A 25,846-nucleotide genomic window follows, 5' to 3' on the forward strand; every position below is an offset into this window, starting at 1 on the left:
CTTAGCAAGGGGGTCTGGCCAGCTTTGTGATGGGTTCCATACCTGCACATAGCAATTTGTTCCAAGGAAGTGTGCTCCTTTTTGCTGGAGACATTTAGCTTGGCAATTCAGGGTGTCTGATTGGTATTCGTTGTTGTTGTATGACTTTATTCAATACAAGTATCATAAAAGTGTACACAAATCATTCATCAATTTAGAAAGACATCAATGTTATAAAAGAAAAAGGGTATCGTTTTGCCATACAGACAGTACAAAATGGAATTTAAAAACAAGGTATAAAAGATCTAAAAAGTCCATTAAAAAGTTGCACAGAATTTAAGAACAGTTTATGTACTATAAAAACCACAACAATAGAGGGACGTTGCTGGGGCTCCATAATCTACAACTTGTTCGCCCGGAGGAGCTTAGATCTAATTAACCAGGAACATCCCAAATACTTTGCTGTCCCACAGATTACACTGGGGGCGGAGGTGTCCGTTGTGAGAATACGCAATGCCTCCATATAGTTCTTGGATCCCAGATTGGAACACACAGGTTTCAGCCATCTTCTTCTCGCCTGTCTGTACACTGGACATGCAAAGAGAAAATGGGGAATCGATTCCGTGGGAGAAGCAAAGCCAGGGCACCCACTTTCCCTCTCCCTCGAGTGTTTCCACTCCACTGTAAAGTCGTTCAGAGGGAGTGTGCCAGACCTCAACTTCAGATACAGTACCCTGTCTCTCGGGGATTCAATGAGATCTAGAAAGGTTTCAATTTGGGGGTAGGCTTGAAGTCTGGAAACTTCTCTGTCAGGGAGCCATGTTTCAAATTTCGTGTGACTTCGTTGGACACCCCCTCCCAATAAGCCGCCTTAACTACTTGCTTTGTTGGCGGGGTCTGGCTTTCCCAGGAAATCTGCTAGACCGATGCCCCCCCCCCAGCTGTTTCAATTTGGATACCCAGGGTATCTTATGGCCTATGTCTATGCGGACCAGTTCGGTCAGGCCGGAGGCGTAGTTGCACAGTTCTGGGGTCCTTCTAAGGCGTACCCAGAACAGAAGAGGGCGCAACATTGCTATGTCCCTTATTGAGTGTTTCCCAAAATCATGGCGGAGAGGGACCAGAGGGGTCGATGGAGGGAGCGAGACCAGGTCCCTGTAAACCTTGTTCTCAGATCTCACTAGCTCCATGATGTTTTCAAATCCCCACAGTTCCGCCCCGTACAGGGACGAGGGCAAGGCTTTCCCCTCATAGACTTTGATGGCAGGGGCGACAGGTCGACTATGGGGAAGGCGCTAGTGTCTTGCAATAGCCCCCGACACACGTTTGTGATTGAGTAGCATCTTTGACAGATGGGAGTTCCATTTCATCAAGTTGTTGACCCGTACACCCCAATAGTCGAATGCTTCGACTAATTCTAAAGGGGAGTCATCCAACTTGATGGTTTTTCTAAAACGCTTGGACGGAGCCAAAGCCATTAGCTTGGTTTTAGTTGTATTTATACACAAGCCTCTGGACTCAAAGAACTGGCTGAACCGATCCAACAGTTTTTGAAGTCCCATCGGGCTTTTTGAAATCAAGAGGGTGTCTACAAAAAGCAGCGTGGGCGATTTTTCCCCAGCCAGGGTTGGCGCGTCGGCAGGGTCCTCCCTCAGGTGCTCCACCCCCCTGTTGACAAAAAGGGAGAACATCGTCAGGGCCAAGACACAACCCTGGCGTATCCCTCTCTCTACTGCTACTCTATCTGTCAGCTGTCCCTGTCGACCCCACCTCACTCTGGCAAAGTTCCCCTCATGAAGGCGTACAATCAGATCCAAGATCAGGAGGGGAATTCCCAAGTCAGACAGAACCTGCCAGAGCCTGGCACGAGGGACCAGGTCGAAGGCTGTTAAGTCAATAAATGCCAAATAAAGGCTGCCTTTCTCGATTGTTACAAGTAAATCATGAAAAATCTGAAGACCTGGTCCATCGTGCCCACCCCCTGTCTGAATCCTGCCTGGAAATGAGTCAGAACCTCGTCCTCGTCTACCCAAGACCTCAATCTCGTAAGGAGGACCCTGCCAACCACTTTCTGCACTACGTCGATTAAACTAATCGGCCTGTAGTTGCCAGGATCCCCCTTCTTGTAAATCGTCTCCACCTCAGCTCCCTTCCAGGAATCTGGAACAGGATAGCCACCCGCAATGCGATTCAGAACCCGAAGGATGAAAAGGGCCAAAAGCTCTCCATCATGGCGTAATAGGTCACCAGGAAGGCCATCTGGGCCCGCCGCCTTGCCCGGCGCGATACTTGCAATAGCAGATACTACCTCCTCTAGCCCAAATGCATCCCCCGGATCAGGAATCCCAGAATTGACCAGCCGTAGTCCCTGCTCTAGTGGTAGGTGCCCCCCTCCCCCCCCCCCCCCACCGAATACAGGCCATGGAAGTGCTCAAACCATTGACGACCTGTGATATGGTTTGAAATTGGGGATCTCCCTTCCTTGTGCTGATGTTGATAAGCTCCCAGAATGAGGTAGAGTCCTTCAACTTGGCAGCGGATTTGAGCTCCTGCCAGTGCGTTTCTTCCCACGCCCGCTTAGCTTTATCAATGGTCCTGTAGTAGATCTTTCTCGCTGGGGTTATTTTTATCTGAACTTTTGCTCTAAGAGCTAGCGATAGGTCCTGTCTCCTTTCCCGGCATAGGGCAGTATACCACAGATTTGTTGCTTGTGTGGAGTGTGATTTGCAACCCCCATTATCCTTTATACGGAAAAACGCCCCTATCTTCCCCGTAGTCTCCTGGTATATCTCAATGAATTTAGAGTCCAGTGGGGCCATTGGGGTAGGGCTAGATAATGAATCAAGCTCGAGAATCTTCAGCTCCAGTAAATCCCTAATGTTTTCCAGGGTCTGGCCCTGCTTAGCGACCATGTGCCACCTCAGGCGGTGTTTGCAATTAGATGGTTGTGCCTCCCTAGTTGACAGCAACGGGGTTATGCCCATGGCGGTAAATGTGGTGTCTATTGCTCGGATGAGTTGCATGTACAGGGGATTGTGATCACTGTCTAGACTCGGGATGACCTCCATATCAATAAGGTCGGCCCATAGACCCACATCTAACAGAATAAGGTTGATACGGGAGGGGGAGCTAATCCTGTTGAAGGTGTATGCCCCACTAGGGTTGGAGCGAGTCCTGCCATTGGCTGCTCTTAAGTTGTGCTCTAGGGCCAGGGCGTTAATTTGTATGGCTCTTTGGGACCATTTCTTTATTGGGGCTAGATTAAGTATTGGAATAGCCCATTTAGAATCCTCTTCCCTGGTGCCCAAGATGTCTTCTTCACTCAGGGGTTCGAAGGTGCAGTTAAAGTCTCCTGTAACAATGATCCCTGCCTTTATGGAGATAGCTGACAGCTCTGAATTGAGAACCGATAGAGTGGATGTCGCTTCGGCACCTGGTGACCCTCTAACATAGATATTGAAGATCTCCAGTTGGGCAGCGTCTTTAGCCCCTCCAATGGATAAGTGCAGAATGTCCTGGGAAAGAGTGTTACGGTTGGATATCGACCAGTTGAAACCAATACTAACCCAGATCAGTAGCCCCCCCGAAGGTCGTCCTCTGCCTGAGCTAATCGCGGGGATGTAATAGGTAGTAAATCCTGGCATGTGCAGGGGGACCAAGCTCCATGTCTCCTGGAACAAGCAGATGTCATATTTGCCAATAAGGTCATTCCATTCAGGAAGAGCTATCTTTTTGTTTAGCCCAGCTATGTTCCAGGAGAGCAGCTGTATTACCCCCGCCGTTCCAGTACTATGATCTGCATGTCTCGCCTCTCCCAACCCAGGTAAGCCAGAATTGACAGTTAAAAACTCCCTAGTATCCTTGCGTGTTACACCACCTAGCTCTAGTCGGGCCATGCGCACACCTTCACCTCCTAGAGGATGACTCACGGAAGCAGAAGGGCAATCTGCTAGGCGCTCCCCCTCTAGTCAATCGACTTGGCACAGTCCGGAGCCACCCACCTCCCGGGCCCCCGACCAGAGCGGGAACCGGCGAATCTGGATGGATGAATGCTCAGGGGGAGATGTTCTAAACTCAAGAGCTAATAGATTCTCTGCTCACGAGGGATCAAAACACTGGATCTCAATGCAGTCGGTTTCGGAGTTCGCTATTGTAACCCGCCTCACTTTGGCCATGTCCTCCCTTATGATGGATCTACAGCTCCTTGTGTGCCTCAGCCAATGTATCGCCTTGTTATGGATGGACTCGCAACTTTCATAGCCCCCTACTATGGACAATTTTGGGACCTCTGTCATGTATATAGTTGCCCTATTATTGTGGCGATGGGATAGACCGCCTTGAAGGCCTGTGTCTGTGGGTAGCCTACTAAGAACTCTATTGGGGGGGGGGCCGAAGAACAGTTCGCAGCCAAGGAAGAAGCCTGCCCCTGAGAGCACCCTTGGGGTGCCCTGGGTCTCGCACAATCAACGTATGACCTAACGGTTGGGAGTATAGTATGTTCGAGGCATGTGGGCTGCTGAATTTATATCTATGAATAGATCGCCGCCTAGTGTTGGGTCCGGATGATTGCACATTGTTGTCCTGGAAGAGTCTTCGAAGTATCACGAGATAGGTGGCTCCTCCCTTGGACTACAGTGCGCATGGGCATCCTCTCCATCTTCAGATTGTTTTTTTCTGCCATTGGGTTCGGATGTACCTTCTCGACTCAAGTTCGGAATACACTTAAACTTTTCGCGAGGCCAAAAGGCCTTCGGGGCGTCGGTATTGTCTCTCGTTCGGTGCCCGGTACTTCATCCAGTTCTTCGAACAGGACGTCGAAGGCCGTATTGCCTTTCGACAGCTAGGCCTCGACGAGCGTCGACGATGGAACGGAGCCCATTCAAGAGATGCCCCGTCTGCAACTCCAAATACCCTCACATCGATGTGCACCCGGTGTGCAACAAATGCCTTTCCCCGGACCACGACTAGGCCAGCTGCATGGCCTGTTCCAAGTTCCGGTCGAAGAAAACACTTCGGCTTCGACACGCCGCGAGGCAGTCGGCCCAGCAAACGGCGCCAGAACCAGAAGATATCTTCGAGGCAGACGTCATCGAGGGCGCCGATCAAGAGGATCCGGACCAGCAGCCGGACCCTGCATCGGAGCACAACTCACAATATGATGTGGACGAAGAACAAGACTATGTGCATGAAGAAGACATCATCGAGGTAGGAGACGACGCAGAAGCCATCGGAGCCAGCAATGACGACTCGAGCGATGAGCCAGGACCCTCCGCAATCGCGGGGCCCATTACTGACACTATACTCTCTACGGCTCAGGTCGAGGCATCACCGGAAGGCCTTAGCCAAGATCTTTACCTGCATTCTATAGCCCCGCGTCCACGCCCGGCTAAGAATACTTCTACGGAGCCATCGGTCAATCAGCCACTTTAAGCGGCAAAATCTAAACCGACAGCGACTGTATCGAAACCGAAACTACTGACGTCACTTTTCGGATCAACAGCCTCGCATTCGTCGGCTCCAACCCACTCTACCAGTGTCATCGACCCTTCGGGGTCACAAGGGGGCGTCGACCCGAAACACGGGACGGCCAAGCCTGTCTCTGCCGTCAGGCACGTCGCGCTGACGCTGTCGACGTCCACGACCAAAGCGGCGACACTAGCAAAGGACTCAAGGCTCGAAAGACTGTCGATCCAAATCTTCCTGCCTCGGCGCCGATATCCGGGAAAGCCTTAGTTAAAAACTGCAGACTCGAAAGAAAAGGTCGCGTCGAAGCAAAAAGACGTACCTGTTGCGCACCGACAGCTCGAATCCACGCAGGGCCGCAAGCAGCACGGTGATCCTACAATGTTGGTCGGATCGCAAACTGCAACACCCTCAAAAAAGGTTGGTTCGTCTCCACTGCTTACGCAGCCTATTAAATATGGACTGCCCCCGACCGCTCGACCAAAGGCCTTCGAGCCACACAAAGGCACCAACACTACCAAAAATGTGTCGATTGTTTCCAGGACTCAGTCCGCTGAGGGGGATGTAATGTTCCAGCCACCCTCCTACGACAATCAGTCAAAACTGTTCATTGACTCGGATACTGGTAGACTCACTATCTACAAACGGAAAATAAGGCCAGAAACTCCTTTGGAGCCATACAAAATCCCTCTAAAAAGAAAAAGGGACTCGGCAACCTCACCTGTTCTTTCGGAGCCTGTGGAGTCTTATGACCAGGACTATTCCTATTCGTCCCCACACACCTATGAGGATGTAGGGGAGGGATACAATGAAGATGAGTTCAATTATCCTGCTGACACAGATCAGGACGAGCAGCAAACATGGACTGACCCTGTTGACCCTGGTGAGCCAGAGTCCACGCCTGACGTTCAGTCCTATACCATCAAAACCTCGCCTACTGAAGATACTGCTGCAGTTAACGCTTTGATTGAGAGGGAGGCAATATACCATGATGTGGACATGCATGCTGACCCAGTTGAGCAAGACTTTTTGTTTGATACTTTCTTAACTTCAGAGAGATCAGTAAAAACATTGCCTATGCTAAAGGGTGTCCTTAAACGAGCTACTGACATCTTCAAGGAGACCACAAGGGCACGGGTTGTAAACCTAAGGATTGAAAAGAAGTACCGGCCCCCTCCTGTGGACCCTACGTACATCAAAGGCCAGCTCCCGTTGGACTCCCTCGTGGTGGCTAATGCTCGTAAGAGGGCAAACTCTCAAACCAGTGGTGATGCTCCCCCTCCGGACAAAGAATCAAAGATCTTTGAAGCATCTGGCAAGCGAGTAGCGGCTCAAGCAGCAAATATTTGGAGGATCTCCAACACACAGGCCCTCTTAGCCAGATATGATAGGGCACACTACGACACGTTAGAGCAGCTACTGCAACACCTGCCTGAGGCTTATAAGGAGGGAGCAGAAATGCTGATACAGGAGGGGAAATTATTTTCCAATGCGTCCATCAAGTGTGCGCTAGACGCAGCAGACACGGCAGCTTGGGCCATAAACACAAGTGTGATGCTTCGAAGGCACGCCTGGCTACGCATCTCTGGTTTTAAACCGGAGATACAAACTACTTTACTCAACCAGCCGGTTAACCCTGATTTTCTCTTCGGCCCTGATGTAGACACAACACTTGAGAAAATTCAAAAAGACACTGAGACAGCAAAATCCATGGGGGCTCTGCATTCACGACAGTTCAGGGGCAGTTCCTTTCGTCGCTCCAGTAACAGGGGAGCCTCCAGAGGTCAAGCATCACAGCAAGCCCAATACAGCAGAGGGGGCTCGCAGACCACCTATAACAAGAACAATAGGGGTGGCTATCGTGGGAACAGCACCAAAGGCAGAGGACGCGGAAATAATAGTGCCAGATCCTCCGCCACCAATAAACAGTGACGTCTTGTCACTGCCCCCCGACCATATAACACCTGTCGGGGGAAGACTCCAGCAGTTCCTGCCAGTCTGGGAAGGCATAACCACAGACAGGTGGGTGAGAGACCTTATCCGACACGGCTATTGTCTAGAACTGACCTCCACTCCACCCCCAAGGCACCGTCCTATGGCCACAGAGCACATGCACTTATTGCAGCAAGAAGTCCTCTCCATGCTGCAAAAAGGGGCCATAGAACTCGTGCCTTTAAATCAGCACGGTACAGGGGTGTACTCACTGTACTTCTTGATCCCAAAAAAGGACGGGTCTCTCAGGCCTATTCTAGACCTCAGACCCCAAAACCAGTACATCTTGTCAGAACATTTTCACATGCTGACTTTACATCAAGTTCTACCATTGCTCAGTCAGGGAGACTTCCTAGCAACCCTAGACTTAAAAGACGCATATTTCCACATTCCCGTTCACCCAGGACACAGGAAATATCTCCGGTTCACCATAGACAACCAGCATTACCAGTTCAAGGTCCTGCCTTTTGGGGTCACTACTGCCTCCAGGGTGTTCACCAAGTGCTTAGCGACAGTGGCGGCGCACCTTCGGAGACAGCACATCCACGTCTATCCTTACCTGGACGACTGGCTTGTTCAAGCAAAGTCAGCCCAGCAATGTGCCAGCCACATGTTCCGCACAATTCACCTCCTACACAGTCTAGGATTTTCACTCAATTACCCAAAATCACACCTTCAACCCGCTCATGTACAACAGTACCTGGGTGCGACAATCAACACTCTGACAGCGACAGCGCACCCAACATCAGCCAGGGTCAACAGCATGCAATTGCTCATTCGAAAATTCAGGTCCCAACACTCGCTCCCAGCGCAGGTATTCATGCAGCTAATCGGTATGATGGCCTCCTGCATCTTTATAGTCCCTCACGCAAGGCTACACATGCGTCCGCTTCAGGAGTGCTTAGCACGACAGTGGAACCAGGTTCAGGGACATCTCAAAGACCTAGTGTTGGTGACCGGTCGTGCATACAACTCTCTGCATTGGTGGAACACACAAAACCTTTGCAGGGGACGACCGTTCGAAGAGCCTGTACCACAGATAGTGCTGACAACGGACGCATCTCTCCAGGGTTGGGGAGCGCATGTCCCCCATTATACAGTGCAGGGACTATGGACAGCGCAGCAGCAAACGATGCATATCAACCTGTTGGAGCTCCTGGCGATTTTCATGGCAATGAAGGCCTTCAAACCTACATCTGTGCAACAAAGTCGTGCTGATCCGGACGGACAACATGACTGCCATGTATTACATCCAGAAGCAGGGAGGCACGCACTCTCCACAATTGTCTCATCTATCCCAGAGCATGTGGAAGTGGGCCATTCAAAGAAACATGTTCCTCATGGCGGAACATCTCCCAGGCAAGGACAACCAGATGGCGGACCTGCTCAGCAGGCACAGCAGTGGGGTCATCCGGAGATAGACCTATTCGCCACAAAGGAAAACGCAAAATGCCAAGCCTTCGCCGCCAGGTTCCCACACCCGCAGTCTCAGGGCAATGCGATATGGATGAACTGGTCAGGCAGATTTGCGTACGCTTTCCACCAGCACCGCTCATACCGCTAGTGGCACGCAAACTGCGCCAGCACTCCATGACACTCATCCTGGTTGCTCCAACGTGGGCACGGCAGGCGTGGTACACCACGTTCCTAGAACTTTCAGTGGTGCCTCACCAACGGCTGCGACTCAAGCCCAGTCTCCTCACTCAGAACCGTGGAGACATTCAGCACCCAGATCCGCAACAGTTGAGCCTTGCAATATGGCTCCTGAGGTCGTAGAGTTTGGCTACCTCAACCTGCCCCCTGACTGTATGAACATCATCAAGGAGGCAAAAAGGCCTACCACCAGGGCTTGCTATGCAGCCAAATGGAAGCGATTTGTCATTTACTGTTCTAATAATAACATAAATCCGCTGGATGCATCCACGCAAAACATTATATGTTATTTGTTGCACCTGTACAGGTGCAATCTGGCATATAGTTCCATTAGGATACATTTGGCCGCACTGGCAGCTTATCTTCAAAACAGACAGCATCTTTCTCTTTTTAGAGTGCCAGCCATTAAAGCTTTTATGGAAGGGCTCAGAAGAGTGATTCCTCCCAGACACCCTCCTTCACCTGTCTGGAATCTGAACATAGTTCTCACCAGACTAATGGGACCACCATTTGAACCTCTTGACTCTTGTGAGATACAGTTTCTAACATGGAAAGTGGCTTTTCTAGTGGCGATAACATCACTAAGGAGAGTTAGTGAGCTTCAAGCCCTAACTATTCAAGAGCCTTTCATACAAATTCATGCTAATCGGGTGGTGCTGCGTACCAACCCAAAATTCATGCCCAAGGTGGTGTCGCAGTTCCACATTAACCAAACCATAGAACTGCCCATTTTCTTCCCAAATCCAGACTCGGTAGCAGACTGAGCACTGCACACGCTAGATGTCAAAAGAGCTCTCCTGTATTACATAGACAGAACAAAGGATTTCAGGAAGACTAAGCAACTGTTTGTTGCCTTCTCTCCACAACACAAAGTCAACCCCATTTCAAAGTCAGGTATAGCCAGATGGATCGTTAAGTGCATACAAATTTGTTATCAAAAAGCAAAACGCACATTAACAGTTCCCCCAAGAGCGCATTCCACACGCAAGTTAGGGGCATCCATGGCTTTCCTGGGTAACATTCCTCTAGAGGATATATGTAGAGCAGCCACATGGACCACCATACACACTTTCACCAAACACTACTGCGTGGATGTACACTCCAAACAGCAAGCTGCTGTAGGTCAGGCTGTTCACAGAACTCTTTTTCAGACTGCTGCAGCTGGCACGGGCAACCGCCGCTAAGGAGGATACTGCTATTTATTCTATGCATAGATATAAATTCAGCAGCCCACATGCCTCGAACGGAATATGCTACTTACCAGTATGCATCTGTTCTTGGCATGTAGGCCTGCTGACATTTATATCGCCCGCCCTCCTCCCCGGTGCCTGTCGCAGCTGTAGCACTCAGACTCAGACTCATTCTCAGGCATGGTCATCACTTACTGTATTACACTCCATCTCTGCCACAATGGCGAAAAACAATCCGAAGATCGAGAGGATGCCCATGCGCACTGTAGTCCAAGGGAGGAGCCACCTATCTCGTGATACTTCGAAGACTCTTCCAGGACAACAATGTGCAATCATCCGGACCCAACACTAGGCGGCGATCTATGCATAGATATAAATGTCAGCAGCCCTACATGCCAAGAACAGCTGCATACTGGTAAGTAGCATATTCCTTAACCCTGCGGGGCCCTGTGTGTAGTGGCCAGGTGGGGAGAAGGATTGGAGGGAACACCCCTGGGTTGGGCTGTGCTGGCCTTTTTAGCTATATTACTTGACCCTCGAAGGAGAGATTGCACTGGTGCAGTTTGTATGGTCACCCCCCCAGCCAGTAAATCCTCCACCTTATCATCCAGGGATACTACCAGCTTTTCCAGCTCAATAATCCTCTCTAATAGTTCGGTCTTAGAGAGCCCGCACAGGTTACAACTAGCCAGATTCTCTATAACAGGCTTATTAACATGAACATGCCCCCCCAAGGAGAATGAAGCGACTTCATGAGGTTCTAAATCCAAAGGTGCAAACCTATTTGAACAAAGTACCATGGGGACCATATCATGACCCCTTTCCGCCCCCCCTGGGGGTTCCACAGCTGGAGTTGTGTAAGTAGTGGGGGATGGGTCAAGACCTTCCTCTGTCGGGGCCCAAATAGTGTTCCCAGCACTCACAACACACTTGCGGGAACTTCGTTTGGCAAACATGGAAGGGATTGGTTTTCCTTGGGCCAAAGGATGGATCTCAATGGCCTCCGGCGTTGCGCTATTAGCAGTTGTGGTACTACTCTGGCTTAAGACCTCTTCACAGTCATTAACTAGATCCTCAATTCTTGTCAGCACACAGTTCATTGCTGCGTGGGGCACTTCTTTGGCCTTTTTCCCTTTTTTGTTTGCAGGTATCCCCCCTCCTTCCATGGTCTTCCTCTTCCCCATGGTAGCAAATGGCAAAACAGAATAAAAGGGGAAGGTACAATAAACAAAGCCTCCTTGTGAGTAGAAACCCTCCCCTCTGCTACAGGTTTGTTCTTCGGACAGGAGTCAATCAAGCTGCCCCTCTGTTAACAACCATACAAGAACATTACCTTTAGGGCTTGACGAGACAAGATGGAAGGACGGTGGCCCAGCCCGGCCTCCTTCGGCCTCCGACGGCCACAGGCGTCCCGCGCCGCGGGAGTCTTGAAAGCTAAATAGCCCTCGGTGGAGAAAGGGGAGGGGCCGCCGGTGCTCACACTGCCGCGCTGTGTGTTGGGGCTTTGAGTCCTGCCCTCGTCAGCGCTGGTGCGGTGAGTCAGTCAGTTTGCCCCCTCGCAGCGTCTCCCGCAAAGCGGGAGGCGCAAGATGCAGATAATGCCCCAGATGGAGGAAGGGGAGGGGCCGCCGGTGCTCACACTGCCGCGCTGTGTGTTGGGACTTCGAGTCCTGCCCTCATCCACACTGGTGCGGTGAGTCAGTCAGTTTGCCCCCTCGCAGCGTCAGACGGTATAGCGCAACAGATTGTATGATGGACTAAAGCCACAGCATGGTTCTTATCATGTTCGCTAGTCAGTGCACCCTTTAATAAAGAATGTCCAGTGCAATTACTGATGCTGCAATTTGATACTATGCTTAGGGGGTCATGTGGCTTGGTCGTTCTCTGATTCTTGGAGCGCCTGGATTGCTCTTGATGATGTTGTAGCATTTCTTCATGTGGCAGTTCTTCTGTCTCTTACTGTGCTGTTCGGTTTCTGGTGTCTTCTCTGTTCTTCTTCATCTCATTACATATTTATGACTCTGCGCTCAAACTGCAATAAAGCTAGGTCAGAGTAGTAGTATAAAACACGAAGGTGCAAAATCCAAGTGGGTTACTCCAGTGTCGTCGGAAAGCGCGATAATTCAGACATCTATATCTGAGCAGAAGCCTGCAGACTGGTCCAGGCTCCCCTCCTCCTCGGGCTGGTCCGGGTCATTGATGTGTATGTGTTTCTTATTCTGAAAACGTAGTCTTGGTTTCCACCATTTTTTAAGTTGATATTCATTCTTATGTTCAACTTTGCAACATAGTTGTTCTCTGAATTCTGCTTCTGAGGTCTTCTGAGATGCAGTATCTGGATGTTTACCCTAGGGCTGTTATTTCGGCCATGCCTTACATGGTAGAAAATATTTCTGTTTTATCAGAAGAGAAGGTTCACTTTTTGATCCTTCTTCACTTCAAGGACATACTGGATATTGCTATACTCTGGGATTGGTAGTATTCATAGCCCTGCATTTCCTATCGGAAGTTGGATGTTCTCAGTCTACCTGGGGACATTTCTCTTTCTTTATTAAACATGGTATTTTTTTTGTACCTTACAGCCTTTTAAGGTATCATAGTGTGAGCTTATGATCTGGTGCTTTGTGTGTTCTCACAGAACTAAATATATATATACTTGAGCCCTTGTCTGCCCTAGGGTCAGATTGGGTTTTGGCTTGTTAGTCTTGTGGAAAGATGCAACAACCGGGCTCTCTTTTTGGGTATTTTCCAGGGGCTTGGCTTATTTTACTCATCTTGTCCTTTTGCCAAGTGCGGTTGTAAGTTCTTGCTGCAAGCAAGGGCTCATTTTCAAGTGGGTTTTGTTTAGGTACTACCAGATGGTGAAGATAATTTTGGTAGGCAGCATTATCTTAATGCTAAGACACCCTAAATGTTTAATCGAGGGTGCATTGTCACTCTTGATATTATATGGTACTTTGGGATTGTTTTTTTCAGTTCCGTTTATCCATGTGTGTATACAGACTTTACATATGTGTGTTGCATGTGTGTTTAACTCCTAATACTGATTTCATCAGGGTAAAGTTACTATCAGTAACTTTCCGCCTGTTTGTGAAGAGCTCTGACTCCATTGTGGTGATCTCTCTATAGAATGTATTAATGTATTTTAAGAAAATAATTTTTAATGAATACATATATTCTTTTTAATTGAAAATAATTAATACCTGTTTCCCTAACTTCTGTATTATGTGAAAACACAGTTCATGGACCTACTGGGTCTCGTGTTCTCCTGTATTGTTGATTCTTTGTGCAGGTTTTTGATGTAAGGACATAGCTATCCAGAGTGTTGCAGGTTGAAGTTCAAGTGATAGCATTAGGGTAGCTTTGGGCTGCTGATTTTGTCATCCGTGTCTGACTGCTTGCATGCTCCATCCTCACCTATTTATACTCTAAGCTAATAGCCTATGGCCAGATACTGTAAAAATGTGCACATCAAAGTCCTAGAGTTGTTCGCTTTCTAGTGTTCCTTAATAGTGCGTAGTCCTAGCACAAGTCACTGATCATGATGCACCAGAGTACGTTGACCAGTATTGAAAATGGAGAACAAATGTCTGTTACTTTTAGGACGATGGGTTTTCTTAAACATACATTCTCGATAAAATAATTTGTCACTATTGCGGTAACCGTTGTAATTTCAGATAAGGTTCTGTTGGTAGAATACAAAACTACTCTAGATGGCATAGGTTGTACCAAAATGTAGCTATCGTAACTTCACTGCATTGAGAAACATGTTTAATGTTGACTAATGGCCCTTCTAACGTTTACATCTGTTGAGTCCTTTTGAGCTATTCATTTTAATGAGAAGTTTCCTTATTTTGGAGAACAGGGTAAAGAGAAATGTCACTAAGTTTATTAATAATTCCTTTTTGCTTTATAGGTGAAAATATCTTTGTCAGAAGTAAGGAGCACAGTAAATGGTGCCGTGCAACCATCACTGAGCTTCTACCATTGGAGAGTAAAAATGTGGGCAAGCCATGTGGTCCAACCAAGTATGAAGTGAAGGATATTTCAGTGATGCATGTCTTCTTACAAGACTTCGGAGGTTCTGAAGTTTTCATAATTTTGGGGTAAGACAGGAATTTCCAAGGCGCATTTATTTAAATGTTTGTGTTCATATTTAAGGTACCACTAGAAACATATGTAGTTTTCACATTTTTCCTAAATTTATTAGTTTGAAGTTATATTTTACTTCATATTAAATCCAATGCAATTTGCATCCTCTTTTAGCTATACACTTATAAATGTGAAACTGGGAGTTACAGATTTAAAAACTAAATAAATATTACTCCTGGGATCATTATTACAGTACCACAGCTAGTTTTAAGCCCATTTCAAGAGTACATTTGGGAGACGAGTTATTGATGTTCTGCTTGTTTCCAGCCTGGTTAAGTTGGCTTGATGATATATGCTAGTATTAAATGAAAACCCATGTTACCTATATGAAATCACAACTATAATACACTTCAGTACTCCACTGGTACTAGGGAAATTGGTTTCCGTAAGGTCAGTAATAATTATTTTTTTATTACTGTACATTGTATCACATTGAATTCTGTACGCATTTTGGAGGCTTAAGGACCAAATTGTTAAGGGAGTGAACTGCTGGGTATATTGGGGAGGAAGTTGAATCAAAGTGTTTGAGATTCTTCATTGTTTCTGGTGTTTATAATTCTGTACCAGTAAAGCTAGTGATTCTATATGTGGTGTTGAAGGAAAACCCCAGTAACATAAGAAGACACATTTAGGATACTCTGAAGTGTTATGTTGATAGTTTATCTCACAATTATTTTTATTAAGCAGTGTTGGACTAGACAGTAGTCAAATGCCAATAAGGCTGTGGTACACTGTCATGCATGCTTATATGTTTGACTGTGCTTAAACTGTTTTTGTGCAAATTATTATTTTTTTTTACGAGGTACTGATATCTTAGGGAATGTATTTTTTTGTAAGGAACAGCAGTTTGGTACTTCTACATTAGTATTTATTTTTCGATGGACACGTCTAGCAGCAGATTCCTCACTTTTAGAACATTTCCTAGGCGTCAGATGTATACAGAAGTTTTCATAGGAGAGTTGTCTAATGTACTGTCAGGTGGCGCCTTCCGGCTGTGAATTGATTTCATTCTGCTCCTGAGGTGACTGAGCATATAAACTCCACCCCTGCTTACTAATGCCTGTTCCTTTCTTTCTGTGCCTTTGAATGTGGATCCTGAGTTCCACTTCCTTTTTTGTCAGTCTGACAATTTTTTTTCCAAGCTGAATTCCAGTGTGCAATGAAAACATTTACTTGCCTAAAATTACAAGGCTCAACCCATACCACGACTGTGGTAAATAGATGTTGATGACGGACCCGCATGAGGTATACCTCTGTTCATTTGTCTCAGGCACAAAGTCAAGTTGTGTGTGGAATCAGCCCTCATGCACCAAAATGCGATTTAAGACCATGTAGCAAAACTGTACATCTCCAAGCATCAAAAGAAACCAGGCAAGTTCTGTTCTTGCTCCAAGTTAAGGGCAGGCCTCTTCAAACTCTCAAAGTTGATCCTGCAACGGGTCTTCTACACAGTCAAGGCCGTCGGGTAAGTTGAGTTCTAAGTACAAGAGGGAATGCAAGAAAATGAAGAGGGGCTCTATCCTTCCCGCCCACTTTATATGCAAAGAGTTTGTAAGGGCATCCAGCTGCCACTCTTTCTCCCTCCCAATTCCAGATTGAGTAGTGGATTCCACAGTTGGTCCCAATGTGCCCTTGTTCCCAGAGCTATCGGGGACGCTGCCGCAGATTAAGGGCTTGAAAGAGGCAATGCTGCATACTTTTGACCCTCTTCTGGCTCCCGGCACCCTCTAGCATGCCTTGGTGCCCCAAGGATCTGCAGGAGATCCATTTTGGTCACCTCGGACATGTCTGCTCTAGGTGGCTTCTTAGCCTTTGACCCTCCTCTGGTTCTGCACTGATTCTAGTGCAAACCTCCTTTATGGCCCCAAAATGTGTGCTGGTCCCTTCTTTGCTGACGCTGATCCGGACGGTACCAGAGAAGGATCATCTTCAGACTCCGATGGCCAATTTTGAGCAGAATCCACCTTAACCTCACCCGAGGTCATGATCTGACTCCACTTCAGCACACCTGATGTCTCCGTACAGTCTGATTTAGGCAAATATTTATGCAAAACTATCCTCAGTTGCTTCATCAGATTGTCAGTTCTGATACAGACCAGAGTTGGTCACCATTTGGAGATGACAGTGGAGATAATAGAGAAGATTTGACCCATATTATGATAAGTCTATGTATAGATTTACGGGAGGCCTGTGGACTGGATATGATACAGAATTGGTTTCCCCCCCTTTGACAGCAAACGGCAGACAGGGCTTGCTTCCTTTGTTATAGCAATCAGGCGTGCTGATGAAGTCCTGGATTTACGACCCCTTTCTGAGGTTAAAGGCCCTCTTCTGAGCCCTTACTGATGTTCCTTGAAGCCTTCAACACCCTTTTGGTGGATGGCGTAAGCCTTATTCTTTTAAACCAGTGAACAGACAGGTGGCCCAGACCCCAGAGAGGGGCACCTAGTGACCCTGAAATTCTTTCCTAGCAATCGACTCCTGAGAGTTTGGTGGTCCAAGCTGCCACTAGCAAAGTGAATCCTAATGTGTTCTCTACGACTCCTCCAGGGAGGGAATCGAAAAGGATTGAGGCATTCGAAAAGCAAATATTCTCTTCGGACAGCCTAGCCTTGCTGTCAGTGAATGCTAGTTGCCTATTTGGTAGTTACATGAATGCCCTCTGGGTCATGGTAAGCGAGATCTTTCCATTCATCCTGGTGAGTCCAAAGCCTCCTTTACTCAAACCATTCAGGATGGTCACAGTACATCAAAATATGTAATATGGGCTGGCCTGAACACTATAGATTGATTGAGGCAAGCAGTTGGCTCTAGTGTGGTGTATTGCCGCCAAGCATGAATGAGATGTCCATGCTTTTCTGGAGCTATGCAGGCATCACTCATGGACATGCCTTTTGGTGGATTACTCTTTTTTTTATAAAAAAAAAGCTACAATTGCCCTGGAATCCCTCAAGGAAAAACTAAGGTGTGCTTCAAACCCTTATCAGACAGTTCCCTCCTCCTTTTTATTCCTTCCAGGACTACACACGAGGTTTTACGTATAGAAGGTGCCAGCCCACCTGTCCCCCTCCACCTACCTCCAGTCACCACAGCCCTTTGGTAGGAAGGGTCTGGAATCAGGCAAACAAGCATATTAGCAGGGGCACTGATCTTCCGAGCTCCCTTTGCCTGCCTCATCATCCTCCAAGACACTTTTGTTTGCCCTTAGTGGCACACAGCCTGCGGGAGGCAGGTTTCATCATTTTCTACCAGGGTGGCAGCCCATCAGATTCAACCAATAAGTCCTCCAGATTATCCAGAATTCTAAATGATCTCAATGGCCCAAATATGTCTGCCTTGGATTCAGGGCCACTGAATGTTCATCTTGGAAGTGGCAGAATGTGTTCTTTCATGTGCCAGTCCTACATATGTCACCGTGGTTCAGGGTCAACCAGGATCATTTTCAATTTGTTGTCCTTTCCGTTCGGCCCTACCAGCACTCCTTGGATGTTCATAAGTGTTGAAAGAGGTTGGGGATACCTGTTTTTCCTAACCTTAACAACTGGCTGTTGAAGACCTGCTTGCTACAGTTGATCGTTGGCTACTTCCAGACGACTGCAAACCTCCCGACATGTTTGGGGTTTTCAATGAACAAGATACAGTTACTCCAGACAGCTTTGCAGATGCTTCCTTTCATAGGAACTGTTATGGACACTGCGAATCTGAAAGAGACAATTAGTTATGGATTCCTCACCTTACAATGACCCCCAGGCATCAGACTGGATCGGAAGAATTTTTTCCTCAGCAGTACCTCTGCTCCTCGATAGGTGGCGTCGGTCGACTCTGCGTTTGTCGTTAATGTCGTGGTCGCCGGAATGACGTTACAGTATCTACTTAGATGCTGCCCTCGTGCGCTGACGTCAGTTCTTCTTATTTCTGTGCCAGCCAGCGCAGATCCAGAGAGAGCAGTACCTTTAGTCACTTTTTGACTCTTTTTGGGACTTTTGTTGACTTCTTCTTTCGAGTTGATTGTCTCCTGGTGTGCATAGGGATGTCACTTTGGACCACCTTCAAGGTGTGCGTCTCCTCTCGCAAATTGATGAGTCCTGGACCCGCACCTTGTTTGCCTGGAGCGCGACTACAACCTGAAGTCGTGCTCGGACTGCCAGGTCATTAACCCGAATGAGTGGTCCCGAGAGCTTCTCAAGGCCCGGCAGTCCGCTCTGCACCCTTCAAGATCCTGGTCGAGAGGGAGGTTGCGGAACCACCACTAACACTTGTCATCGAAGTCTTCGGGTAAGTCGAGCACAAGAAGAAGGCGAAGAAGCATTGTCGCTCTTTGCGTTTTCCCCGTCCGCTGGCGAATGCAATGCAGGAAGCGGAAGGTAGTCGTCCGGCTCTGTCCGCGGAGCATGTTGGGTAGACTCCAGCCCTCCTTTTTTTCCGGGAGCTGGAGTGACCCGTCCCCAGCTTTGCAACTTATAGGAAGCCTTGCATTAGATCTTTGGGCTGCCCAACTCTGCCGGCGTGCCCTTCAGGCCCTGCAGAGTCGGTTGGGGGCTCTAGGCCTTCAATGTGGGCAGTTTCAGCTCTGGCACCACAGAGCCATCAAGGATCCAGGCCTGGATCCGGATTTGTGCCGGTTGACTTTGTGACAACTGCGGCACTGAATCCAGTGACGACACCCCTGCCACCGGTTGTGTCCCCAGCCGTTGTCTGCCCAGTTCTCCCCCTTGATGAGGACATAGAGCCGGACCGACGTCGGGACCAGCTCCGACTGGTACTTTTGTATCCCTGATGTTTCCTACCGCCTTGAGTGGCTACTGGGAGAGGGTGAGGGAGGGGTCTGTGGACCCTCTTGCAGACCAGTTAAAGGAACCGGACTGGAGAGAGGAGTTGGGTGACGCCAATGGTCTGGACACCTCCCCAGACCGTGGCATGTTGTCTCCCCCTACCGTGGCTATGGCGGAGGGTGCATCTTATGCAGAGGTGTTGCGCAGGGCAGCCGAGGCCTCAAACCTCGAGCTTCCTAAGGTGGCAGTCAGAAATAACCTCCTGTCAGAGGTGCTTCAACCGGCAGCAGCCTCTTCTGAGCCCTTGCTGTGGTTCAATGAGGCCCTTTACGGACATCATTTTGGACAGTTGGTCCAAGCGCAACACAGGGCTCCTGTGGACAGGATGATTGCCCGACGGCACTGCTTGGCCCCGGGCGACCCCATTTTCCTCTCTTCCCATCCTACCCCTGAGTACTTTGTAGTCCAACTTAAACGTCCAAAGGCACATTCCCTAATGCACCACCTGATTGGGAATCCAAGAAGCTGGACCACCTTGGGAAGATGTTTTCTTCCTCCAGTGTGGCCCTGCGGTCGGTGAACATTGCATGTCTATTGTGCTGTTAGTCCCACTGGGTGTGGTACACTTTTGTGCAGGTGCTCCCACAGTGCCCGGAGGAAACTTGGGCCGTGCTCTCCCGTGCTGTTGCGGAAGGAGAGACGCAGCAAACTTCACCATCTGGTGTAGGCTGGACACTGCCAACTCACTGGGCAGGACGATTTCCACGTCAGTAGCACTGAGACGCTACGCCTGGTTGAGATCCACTGGCTTTTCGGGGGATTTCCAAGCAGCGCTTTTGGACATGCCCATTGATGGCCGTAACCTGTTTGGCGGCAAGGTAGACAACGCGCTTTAAGGATTCTAGGGCTACGGCCAGATCCTTAAGCCTTGCTTCCATCTCCCGCCCAGTGCAGTCTTTTCGCCCCTTTCATGGCTACGGAAGTGGTGCCCTGCCACGTTCCGCCCAGAGCCAGAGGCCTGCGCAAGCTGTCCAGCCTCTACGTGGCCGGGGACGTGGATCCCACTGCCGTGGTTCGGGGGTCCAGTCCACCAGCGCCCCCTCTGCAGCAGCCTCCAAACCATCCTAGTCTGACCTCTCAGGCCCATCAACCGCCAGTGGGCGGCAAGATGTGCCATCAACTCCCCCACTGGCTCAACATCACGTCGGACAGTCCGGTATTGCAGATAGTCTAAAGGGGCTACTCCCTCCTCTTCGAGACTACCCCTCCATGCATGCCACCTCAAATACATTGCATGTCGGAGGATCACCTTGCCTTCTCCATCAGGAAATTCCGGCTCTCTTGGCCAAGGAAGCTATCAAGCGCATTCCTGTCCCAGAAGTAGGTCGTTAATATTCCCACTACTTTCAGGTGCCCAAGAAGGACAAGTGCCTGAGTCCTATCTTGGATCTCAGGAACATCAACCTCTTCCTCCAGAAGGAGAAGTTCAAGATGTTTACACTGGCTCAGGTCCTGTCTGCTCTCGACCCAGGAGACTGGATGGTAGCTTTGGACTTGCAGCATGCTTATTTTCGCACCCCCTTCACATCCCTGTCCTGCTGGCGTTACAAGTGGCTCAAACTTATCCGAGTAGATGTGAAATTCTATTGCTAGGGTGAACAAGTTTAGATGCTGCATAATATGGTGCAAATCAGGGCAGCGACAACGGTTGCAGTGACTAAATTAGTAGATATTTGTTCCTTGCTCAACAGTACATATAGAGGACTGCTAATTTATTTTGTTTGGTTGATTAACCAGGCCATTTGTTTGATCCGATTCAAGCATGGTGGAACCACAGCTATAGCCTTTGAGTTTTTTCATCTGTACCACACATTTGTTGGCGTAGCCTCCAAGTGAACACAACTCATGAGCAAACTGAACATGCACCATAACAGTTGCACTCTGTCTTCTCCCTAGCAATCCACAGAATCCCTCTGAGCATCCATTTGATATGGTCTGTCTTTGCGGAAAAAGCTATGTAATTTGTTTCTGCAGGCTGGTGCCTAGTAGTCTAAATGGTAATGTGTAAATTCTTCCTTTAGAAACAACTGCACAGGAGAAGTTCACTGGTGATTAAGCCAGCAATTGAATTAATTCTATGGTTGTCCCAAAGATCTTATTGTTTTATGCTCTATTTATAATTCTGCCCCTAGGGGCTTCAGTTGAACTTGCAGTGAAGAGGGTTCCATTTTCTCTGGTCATGACCTCAAGTGATGGTGGTTACTGAAGTCATTAAAAGGCTGTCATGACTCCCAGACCTAAACATTGCTTTAAATCTATGGGGAAAGAGTGAAGAGGAGTTTGTTGCTTTTTGCTGAGGGAGTTTGTGGCATTCTTTCACAAAATAAGGCATCCAAGGTGTATCCAGGCCTTTTCTTTAAGGGTGAAGCCTGTCATCTGCGCTGTAGAGTCCTGAATACTCTAACCAGAAGCATTTCACAATTGACAGTAGTCCTCTATGCAGCAGTTGCTCTGAAACACATTTGCCAGGCAGTACCATGGAATAGCTGCCAAACCTTCGCAGAGCATTTTTGCATCCATAGGTAGGCAAGGACCAAGACCAGAGTGTGCCAAGCAGTGTTTCTGAATATGTTCAAAAAGGTGAGTTTTTCCAGTCGTCTCTTCAACCCTTACACACACTTGTTTGCTTATGTGATTTAAGTATTTGTTTAAGTGAGAGATCTTATGCTGAAAAATAAAGTTAAGGAACATGCAACTAAAGTTGTAAATCATTAGTGTGTTTCCTTTATGCATGTGCATTGTTCCCACCTTCCTAAACTGAGTCAATTCATTTCAGTTTTTATTTGTTACCGAACTCCTACGGAGGTCCACAAAAATACACCAATACAATAAAAAGACATACTTTAAATACTTTTTTTCAAAAATACTCAAGTAAATTAACAAGCATTGGCATAGCCAATAGGTCCCGCCTTTGGGACCTTATAAGTGTTTAATTATGCATCACAATATCATTGGTGCAACTACATCAAGTGTTGCATGGCTAATAAGGTCCCAAAGGTGAGACCTATTGGCTATGCCAATGCTTGTTAAACTTGTTAACACTGTTTGGGCATTGGTTCAACCTCATTAGTACCAGTTTAACACCCAGATATAGCAAAAAGCAACAAAAAGGCGACCAGTCCAGCTTTGCAAAGGGAGTTCCAATGCACGGCCACACATCACTGCCTTTTTAGCAACTTTTTACCCATTTGAGTTAGACACAAAATTATGTTTTTGTTAAAATATGGAGGTTATGTGGCGGATTATCAATTGTATGGCAAATGCGGCACATCTGAAAACTTGATAGGAATGTTTCAGAAGCCACTCTGTAGGAGAGTAGAATCTGCTTCCTATGGTTACCCCCACTTTTTGCTGTGTTTCACTGGTTTATCGACTTTAGTCTGGCTGTGGCCCTGCTAATCAGGACCACAGCCTAGCTGTTCTCTCTCTACATTTATTGCATGTACTTTAGGTACATAAAGGATTGGTTACTGGGTCACCCTTATGAGTCCCTAGTATATGGTACCTTAGGTACCAAGGGCATAGGTACCCCAGAGGCCTACCAGGGGCTGAAGCATGTATTATGCCACCCCTTGGAAGCCTTCCAAAATGGCACCACAGGTCTGCACTTGCAGCCTGGGTAAGTTGGTGTAAACACCCCTTACTTAGATATAGTATATTTATATATAAGAAACACCGAGGAAGGCTATCGCCGGAACGTTTGTTTGCTGTAATAAAGCTGTGTTCTAGTAACTGCCGGAGTGCTGTCTTATCTTATCGTAGTGATAAGGTTTTGTGAGCGTAAAATATATATAGATATAGATATAGATATAGGTATATATATACATATTAACCTATAGGTCACTCCAATGGCAGGCCTTGACAATCCTTAAGGCAGAGCGCTGGGTTTTGTGCGAGAGGGTCCCTAGCATGAGCTGAGCCCCTCTGCAGCTTTCGGAATCCCTTCCTTATAGCTGTTCTATGATATAGCTACCATACCATATACTCTTAAGTGCATTATAATTCTCGTGGTTAATGCTAACTTTGGTTTGGCTTTATCAAAACAAGTTGTGTTTGGTGTCAAACACTTTGGAATACTACTCCCCCCCCCCCCCCCCCGCCAGTTCTGGCAGTGGGGGTTGCATTCCACCCTTCTAGAGGGAGAAGACATGTACACACTTACTGTAGGAAGGTGGATATCTGACTATATGGTCACCCTAACTTTTTGCCTAGTGGTTAGCTGGTTTTTTCGACTTAGTTGGCCTGGGATCCTGCTAATCAGGGCCCCAGGCTATCTGCTCTCACTGTAAAATGGACTCCATGTACTTTAGGTACATCTCCAATTGGGTATTGGGTCACCTTGTGAACCCCTGTATAGTGTACCATAGGTACCCAGGGCATAGGTGCATCCAAGGCCTACCAGGGGCTGCAGCATGTATTATGCCACCCCTGGCTGGCCATCCACATTGACACAACTGGCTGATAACTCAGCAGGGGCAAGGTCGTCTAATCACTCCTTTCTTAGGTATAGTATCCCTATACCTACCATTGCATATAGACACATATATACCAATAAGTCACTCCTATGGCAGGTCTTGTGCATAACCCTAAATACCATCTCACGCAGGCTGTGGACCGTGCAGCTCTTCATAAGATTCTAGCCTACAGACTACACCCCCTGCCCCTAAAAGAACTATACGCCTTTGAACAGGCTGGATTTGTTGCACGGGAATGCAGGCTCTGCAGGTACAAACGAGAGTCACTGGCCCACCTTCTACTTTGTTGTCCAGCGCTGCGTTCGGCTTGCAGTCTCTACCTCAGACCCATCCTAATACAAGTGGGGTCACGCACCGCAAAGGAGGCGATTTTCCAACAATATACATTAACCATGGTAAAACAGATGGCCTCTTTTGGAAAATGTATCCATCAGACACGGTCCAAGCTGATGGCCACCCAGGGCACACACGAATAGAGACCTTGCAGACGCACATTGGGCTGTCTCATTATGAACCCTTCTCACTGCATCCACCAGTGCCCAGGGAATCACTATACAGACCTGCTTGCTGATACTCTCTTGGTTTTAACTTTTGTAATTTTGTAATTTGGTTTTTAATTAATGGTTTTGAGTAACCAAACAATAAAGAATTCATTCATTCATTCTATGGCAGGCCTTAACAATCCTGAAGGCAGATTGCTTGGTTTTATGTTAGATGAGGCTCTAGCATGAGCTGAGCCTGTCTGCAGCTTTCGGAACCATGTCCTTATAGCTGTTCTATGATATAGCCATACCATATACTCTTAAGTGCATTATAATCCTCGCGGTTGAATGCCTACTTTGGTTTGGCTTTATCAAAACATGTTGTGTAAGGTGTCAATCGCTTTGGAATACTACCCCCTTGCCAGTTCTGGCGACGGGGGTAGCATTCCACCCTTCTAGAGGGAGAAGACATGTTGTTCCTGTTAATACCGGTTAAAGTTAACCAGAGCCTCAGCATCACAAAATGGATGCTGCTGCCACTGACACAAGTCTGACATCCTGCTGCTGGGAGTCCTTCCAGCGAGGGAGGCTTGGACAATAGGTTTCCTGTCTTGGGAGGTGCTAGCACCACCCCAGACATACCATAGTGTATTGGGGCAGGGAGGGCTGAATGAAATGAGACAATGCCTGGGGCACACAAGGTGCTCCATGCATAGTCTGGTTGAAACCAGTTGCTGGGGCACTCCAGCCCCAGCTCTGGCGCGAAACTGGACAAAGGGAAAGGGGTGTAACCACCCCCTTCCCTGGTCCCACCCATAGGAGGGACCTAACAGGTAATCCAGCCCCTTAGATTAGTATATAGGTAGGAGCTGAGTCAACAGACTTTAGATTAATCCTGAACTGAAACTTGAAACGAAACCCTGGACCTTCGACATTCTACTGCAACTAGAAGACTGAAGAATCTCCCTTGTGGTCAAGGAGTGACCACCCTGTGCAAACAGGCACCATCCAGCGATCTGCGGTTTACTTTGTTGACGCTCCCGCCGGAGCCCGAACACAGAGTCCGACAAGAGCCAGACTTCCAGACTTCTTTGACCCCGATCCACAGCCACTGCAAAGCTGAGACCCGTGGAGGCGACGAGAGACGTGGGACCGGCCATCTTGAAAAACCTGCTCTTTGCTAGTTGTGCAGCTTCTGAGGAACCCTCGAAGTTGTGCATTGGGGATTGAGAAGCCCCAGCCCTGAGCACCTTCTGCACCGACGCACAGCCCTTCACACTCCACGAGCGCCGCGTGAGGCCTGCTAGTGTTTTTGTGCCCGACGCGTCTGTCCGGTTACTTGCCCGTTGGCTAGTGGCCTCTGTGACGACGAACCTTTGAATCTACACCGCTGGCCTGGTTGCTCCAGGTTGGCCCCTGCTTCCCTGAAAAGGAGAAGCCCCCAGACCTTGCTGGTCTGCAACAGAAGCCATCTTTGATTCCTGCGTGGGTTGCCTTTGCAAAGGTTTGTTAACTCCAGTCCAGAAGCCGACAGTGAGATCCTTCGTGGGACAGTCCGTGTCCAGCTCCTGGTCGTCGTCGACACCTCCTGGTCCACGTGGCTGCAGAGACAAGCTTCACGACTTCAC

At 48.1% G+C, this 25,846-nt stretch overlaps 1 protein-coding gene across 1 annotated transcript in view; it reads left to right on the plus strand.

The window, feature by feature from the left end:
* RNF17 (ring finger protein 17) overlaps positions 1 to 25,846 on the plus strand; it is a 3,010,943-nt gene that overhangs the window by 979,467 nt on the left and 2,005,630 nt on the right. Inside the window, exon 16 of the mRNA XM_078657063.1 lies at positions 14,194 to 14,383. Coding sequence (XP_078513189.1) covers positions 14,194 to 14,383 — 190 coding nt within the window. The remainder of the gene's footprint in view (positions 1 to 14,193; positions 14,384 to 25,846) is intronic.

This window comes from Lissotriton helveticus, chromosome 8 (assembly GCF_964261635.1).
Source record: "Lissotriton helveticus chromosome 8, aLisHel1.1, whole genome shotgun sequence".
NCBI lineage: Eukaryota > Metazoa > Chordata > Amphibia > Caudata > Salamandridae > Lissotriton > Lissotriton helveticus.